This window comes from Falco cherrug, chromosome 5 (genome assembly GCF_023634085.1).
Source record: "Falco cherrug isolate bFalChe1 chromosome 5, bFalChe1.pri, whole genome shotgun sequence".
In the NCBI taxonomy this organism is placed as follows: Eukaryota; Metazoa; Chordata; class Aves; order Falconiformes; family Falconidae; genus Falco; species Falco cherrug.
The window spans coordinates 81,017,873-81,024,506 of NC_073701.1; the positions used below are offsets into that span (position 1 = coordinate 81,017,873).

The following is a 6,634-nucleotide window of genomic DNA, read 5'->3' on the forward strand; positions in this document are numbered from 1 at the left end:
AAGGACAACGGTGCTGGCCTGAGGATTGACATGCATTTTAGTTTGCGAACGTTCTACCTCTGGATAACTGTAGGATACAGACATGTTTTAGAGTTTATATTGGGCAGGTGCAAGTTTAGCAACAAAACTTGAAATCTAACAGACAATTCTGGGTGGAAATTTTCCTCAACTTCCAGATTAATACTAGACACAGGGAACGATACATATCAGAAGATGTCACTGAGCACAGCTTCAGGACAGGTCTCAACATACCATTAACTGGTGCTGTTACCAAAAACGTTCAAAAGCCACACTGACAACTTATTCTAATGATAAAGTTAAAAATTTACCTAGAATATCCATGAATAACAGCATAATCCTCAGCTGTCCATCCGTTAGTGTCTTTATGGGAAACATCAGCACCGTATCGAAGAAGAACTTTTATTAAATTAAGCACTCCACCAGAAGCAGCAGTCATAAGTGGGGTTCTGAAACATCAAAAATATGATATGAAATCGATCATTTGACACAGACACTGTAATTATTTTTGTTCCTATTTGCTCTCAAAAACTACTGTCCTCATTACTGAATGAGCAAAAAAAAAATATGTTTTCATTACATATTAAGAGCAACCATAACATGCAAGAGGGAGTCAAAACAATTAAAGGTTCAATCTTCAGACAAAGCTTCCACATAGACAACACTTACAAATTATGCCACTATGCAGGAGACGTTTTTTCAAATTGAGGCAGTGCTGCTGAACTAATAGCATTTTTCCTGTCAGAAGGGCCACCACAGACAATGCCTTCTTGTAATCCTCAACGAGGAAAGCACTCACTGAGGTATGACAACAGCCAAGCGCAGACATGCTTTCACAAGTTATACAGAAATAGCTGCTATGTGGCTCCTTGGTTTTTTTTCAGAGCTCATCCTCATGCCTCTCAACAATCCAACCTAAAGAATACTAAAGAGACCCACAAACCGCTAACCTTTCACAGTGATCTCGAGCATGCACATCAGCTCCTTTCTGAAGAAGAAACTCTGCTATATCTTCATGATGCTCAGAGATAGCAAGAATAAGTGGAGTGTATCCCTCCTGAAAGGACAGATAAATAAATTTAAAAATCAAAGTAAAAAAACCCTACAAGAGAAATATTAATGCAACTTTCTGAACAAACTTTCTTAACAAATACAAAAATTTACCTTATTCTGAGCATCAATATTGGCATTATACTCAAGTAAGAGCCCCGCTACAGTTGTGTTCGGACACCGGACAGCAAGGTGAAGGGCAGTGTTGCCGTCAGCATCTGCCAGATGTGGGTTGGCACCGTGCTCTAGCAGAATAGCTACACATTCTTCTTGATGGCACTGTACTGCCTGGGAAGAGCACAAAAGGAAGAACTTCCAGCAGTCTGTTGCAACTACCCCAGCTTCCCAATGCTGGAAAATAAGAGCACCTTCAAAGCTTAGCTAACATATGCCTATTCCATGTGGATGACAACATGCATGCTTCTACACAGAGCTGTGTAAAGAATCCTCCCAGCCACCTCCCGTTTAATGCACAGTTGACAAGTCCCACTTACAAGAGTATAACATATTCCACATACCTTCATCAGTGGTGATCTGTTATCACCGTCAGTAAGATTTAACTTACAATTGTTTTCCACTAGATATGTAACAACATTCACATGGCCATTCGCAGAAGCGAGATGCAGAGGCGTCCTAAAAATTAAACATATTAAATTAGCACAAACAGACAACTAGAGAGATAATTTCAGGCTGTGATAAATTGATATGCCCACAAGTTTCACTTTGCAAAAAGCAAGCTTAAGAATTGATTTCTCATTCTGTTACCAGTAACAGCAGTTGCTCACCAAACACCCAAGACTGGCTAGCAAAACCCCTCCACAGCATCTGCTTAGTGAGGTGCCATTTCCTTCACTGTACAACTTAATCTGCACAGATCCCTGTGCTCAGGCGTTTGTCACTGCCTCCAGCAGGACTACACCTGTGGCACAGCAAAAGAGACCAAAGCTTGGGAATCTGAGAACTATGGCAAGTAACCCTCTAAGTTCTTCTATGATTATTCATGTGCCAGAAGTGTATCAGAGATGTAGATGGGCTTTATATAAAGAGTATTAGCGTTTCTCTGCACTTTGAGAATTTCTGCTTTTCCTCTAGCTTGCTTCCTACTGCAGCAAAACCAAGAACTCACTTGCACCAAAGTGCCTGCGATAACATGTAGCAAACCAGACAACAGAACACTGTAATCCTGAGCACAGGAAAGTAATATTTGATCTTTCCAATATGTATAACTATGATAGTCATAATAAGCCTACTACAGAGGAATTCCTCTCCAGGGAGGAAATACTGTGTTTCCATAATACATGACCAGCATAAGAAAATGAAACTCTTCAAGTTAAAACCCTGCCAGAAAGAAAAGGACTCCTTCAAACCACAGAACATCTTAGGTCTGATGTCAATTAACCAGCCTACTTACACTGAAAGAAATTGCCCAGAAAGTCCTTGCATGTGTTTCCCCCTAAGTCACAGGCACAAATCAGCACAAGCTTCGCTCTGTGCAAAGGCAAAGCACCTGCTGCTCTGCAGGACACCTGTCCCAACAGAGCAAGAGACAAGCTAGAAAACAGCTGGAACCTTCCTCCCTTGAAGGTGATGCAATAAAAATCCCACAGTTGCTCATGAACTGAGGGGAACACCAGCACTAGTTCTGAACCACATCACTGTAGGTAGGTCCTTCTCTCTATTTAGGAAAGCTCAACCAACCTTGCAATTGTTTTGGTACCTTGCTGAGACAGGAGCACAACAGCTCCCTGGCTAAGTGGGAACGGAAAGGGAGAGGTACACAAATGCAGCGGCAGGTGATGTAGAAACACAGCAATTTGTAATGCAGATACTTGTTACAGGGCAGTTGACAAGCCTCCTCCACTGCAACAAAGAAGAGGATGAGAGAAACACAGAAAACTTCAAAGAACTTGTAATGTCTTGCTACAGACAGGGAACAGACTGGAGCATTAACAGAAGAGTACCTCCAGAGCAACTACCACCACTTTTTCAGAAATTCCCATGTAAATATGCAGGATCCTTCCTCTCTGAAGAAATGACTGACTGAGATTATCTGAAAGCTAACCAGGACTGGTTGTGAAGGAGTCCACAATCTGCTACTACCAACCACTAGGACACATGACAAATGTGAAGTAGTCACTATCAGCACTGCAAACAGAAAAGCCTTCAGAAAACTTGTGGACTTGTTGCTGTCCTCCTCAACCCAGACTCTCAGTTTGTCAACAGGAGATGGCTCTGCTTGGAGCGAGGCCTGCTGTGCTCCACAGAAGATCCACTTCAGGGAACAGGCTGGCAGAGAACACCAGTGTTCAGGGTTGCCTGTCCCTGCAAGAGGCCTCCAGTAACACCAATGTTCTTCTGCCACCCAGCCCTGGGGACACTGCCCAGATCCTGTTCCTCCTGCTGCTGCTGCAATGCTACACTGATCACCTATTGAGTAGAGGAGAAGTGCTGATGCCTGAGCAGCCACGAAACAACCCCGCCGGGAAACAGCAGGTTGGCAGTACGCACTTTGAATGGCCCTTGGGCCGACAACCCAGCAGCTACAAGCCAAGCAATGAAAAGCTCTAGAGTTCAGTCTGACAGGCAGCTGACAGGGTAAATCTCTCTTAGTGATTAGCTTTGACCCAGGATCCATGACTAGCTGGCATTGTGCCTACAGTGCTTCCAGCTCTGCGCTGACTTTTCCCCATCTCTGTCAGCGAGGCTGAAGGTTTTGCTAGACCACCTCTGAAAGCTGCCTGCTCCTAACTGATGCTGTTTCAAGCACATTTTTTGGGAGGTCTTATGGGCTACAGGACCCACTTTATGGAGGGAACCTGTATGTGTGATATTTGCCATGTCCCTGGTGCAGGATTTTGCTTTTGGAAATCCTGAGGAGCAGAACTGAGATATTCATATGAACAATACACACATTTTTGCCATTACTTCGCTATTTCCCATTCTTCATGTCTATTTCCAATGATATTAACTCTTCTTCCAACACCATGAAGCCCTGAAACTCAACTGCATCTGGTGGTCACTCAAAACACATCACACCCACAGCACTAAGAGGGCACAGGTGGCCTTGAAACCCTCATGGCTGGGTATAGTGTGCAGTGGCTGCAGCAAGCAGGCAGACTCTGTCCGCTGAATCACTCTCAGATAAGCTTTTCAGCAGCTTTTCAGCACTGGGCATTATCATGCCGAAACCATCACAATGCTCATCATGTGTATGCTGACTTTTCTTTTTTTTCTTCTTTTTTTTATAGTTTATTACTTTATTTGCCCTGTTATAACACTGATAATAGCCTGGCACACAGATGGAAACCCTTCCAGAGGAAATAAAGCTTTCTAGACGAGGTGAACTTAAAATGCAAAAACTAGCTACATTTCATACCAGGCTCTGCTAAGAGCTGATGACTGACTGAATCAGCCACAGTGAATGGGAAGGTAGTAAGAAGAAAAGAGACAAACATTCAGAACTATTTCTGTAAATGCCATCGGGCACCTTGCCTCTGGCAGCTGATGTATGCACAAAACTGTGCTCAAGCCACCTCAAACTGCGTGCCCCACCTCCAGCTGCATAAACTAAGATTGGCTGGCAACTGCTCAGGCACACAGCCCACGTGCTGACTGCCTGCACTCTTCATTGCTTTTCCTACAAATCCTGATAGTTTTAGGTGTTTTCAGGGCAATAAGCTAGCTGGCTAGCAAAAGTCCAGTCTTCAGAAAAGACAGCCTAGGATGCTGAAGTACTCTGATAAAACCAGCATCTCCTTTGAATATCATGGATGTTTTGACTCAGCCTTTTCAGAAAAGGCATTAACGGCTTAACACATACAAGACCCAAAAACTTCAGCTGATTTCCTCATGCTTATGATGGATCATGAGGAGCTATGCTGCAGCCCAAGGCTTCTCCTTAAGATGCAACTGCCAAGTACTTGTTGTGCTTCACTCAGAAACACACCTCATAACACCTGGCAGAAGCAGCAGCTTCTTCTGCATGGCACTGCCCCGATCTTCCAATCCAAGGCACTAATTAGCTGTACCAAGGCCACAGCGCAAACAGCAAAGTAACTGCCACCTAAAATCAGACTGTTGCTTTGGCTGCAACATCACAGTCACAAAAGGCACATCTGGCAACTGTCCACGCAGCACCAATACACAGCACATTTACTCTGTGCTATAACCCTTTCCTAAATGCGGTGCTTACCGCTATTTAAGTTACTCCCAGCTGAGGCTGTGCAGCTTTCTCAGCTCAACCACTCACCCCGCACGCTGAGGCCTCAGAGGGGTATACAATTGCACTCTGCCTTTAAAACGTGCCTGGAGGATGGCCGTGAGGCTCCTTCTGCAACCCGCCTTGGCCAGGCTGCTGCCGGCCCCCTGCCGCTCCTGCGCCCCCAGGCAAGGCGACACCCTCGGGAATGAGGGCACGGAGGGGGCCGGGGCAAGACGGGGATGCTCGGCCGAAAAGGGCTCCAGGCAGCACAGACCTGGTTCCCCGCCCAGGCTGAGGCTCCCCGCAGCGATGCTGCCGTTCCCTCCCAGCGCCGTTGAGCTGCCGGCGGCTGCAGCTGCGGCCCGCCCCAGCACCGCTGTCCCGCTCACCGCTCCGCCTTGTCCCGCTCGTCGATGCTGTATTTCTTCAGTCCCTGCCGCACCTGACCCAGGTCGCCACTGGCGGCCGCACGGTGCAGCTTGCTCAGGTCCTTCAGCCGAAGCTCGTAGGCACCGGTGGGGAGGGGCTCGGCAGCGCTGCTGGACGCTGCCGGCTGCCCCTTCTTCTTCTTCCCGAACCCGAAAAACCTCTTCATCCCGCGGCAGGGGCGCGGGCACGGTCCCGCCTCAAGGAAGCGACGGCGGGAGGCAGCCGGTGGGCCGCGTCAGGGGATCGGGGCCCCGGGCTGGGACGGGGAATCGGGGCCCCGGGCTGGGACGGGGGATCGGGGCCCCGGGCTGGGACGGGGGATCGGGGGCCCCGGGCTGGGACGGGGGATCGGGGGCCCCGGGCTGGGACGGGGGATCGGGGGCCCCGGGCTGGGACGGGGGATCGGGGGCCCCGGGCTGGGACGGGGGATCGGGGGCCCAGACAGCGGCTCGGTACAGCTGTCTACGGAGCGAACCGTCAGGGGGGCGGGAACCTGCGGGCAGGAGCTGCTCCCAGCGCCGGCAGCTGCAGACAGCGCCTCCCTCACCACAGCGAAGCCCGCGCAGGCGCGGTCAGACACGATGGGAAGGTAAAGGCCGGCCCGCCGCGCCGGGAGGGCCTGTGGCTCTGCGCATGCGCAGCCTCTGGCGGTGCGTGGGCGTCAGCGGGGCGGTTAAATGCCAAACAGTCACTTCCGGGGCTGGCCGTGCCGGTTGCTGCCGCGTGCGTCGCAACGCGAGTGACGTCACTTTCTGCCCCGCGGGCGCCAGGGAGGGATGGCGGTTGTGGGGCGGGAGGCACCTGGACGCGGCGCTGCCGAGCGCGGGGGGGGGCGGCGGGAAGCCGGGCGGGTGGCGGGGCCGCAGCTCCCCCCGCAGAGCACTCGGGCCGCTGCTGGGAAGCCCGTGGGGGTGCCGGCGTACCGGGCAGCAGCTG

At 49.8% G+C, this 6,634-nt stretch overlaps 1 protein-coding gene across 5 annotated transcripts in view; it reads right to left on the reverse strand.

The window, feature by feature from the left end:
* The window catches only part of LOC102051093 (ankyrin repeat domain-containing protein 26-like), a 59,351-nt gene extending 53,093 nt beyond the window's left edge, over positions 1-6,258 (reverse strand). For 3 of the 5 annotated variants that reach the window (XM_055711728.1, XM_055711727.1, XM_055711729.1), the window contains exons 1-5: positions 5,659-6,257; positions 1,587-1,701; positions 1,183-1,356; positions 969-1,075; positions 330-467 (exon numbers count right to left, since the gene is read on the reverse strand). In XM_055711728.1, the coding sequence (XP_055567703.1) occupies positions 330-467; positions 969-1,075; positions 1,183-1,356; positions 1,587-1,701; positions 5,659-5,864 (740 nt within the window). In that variant the 5' untranslated portion in view covers positions 5,865-6,257. Of the gene's footprint in view, positions 1-329; positions 468-968; positions 1,076-1,182; positions 1,357-1,586; positions 1,702-5,658 lie in introns of all 5 variants that reach the window. The other 2 variants (XM_055711726.1, XM_055711725.1) reach the window with 1 other exon arrangement.
* Positions 6,259-6,634: the final 376 nt, after the last annotated feature.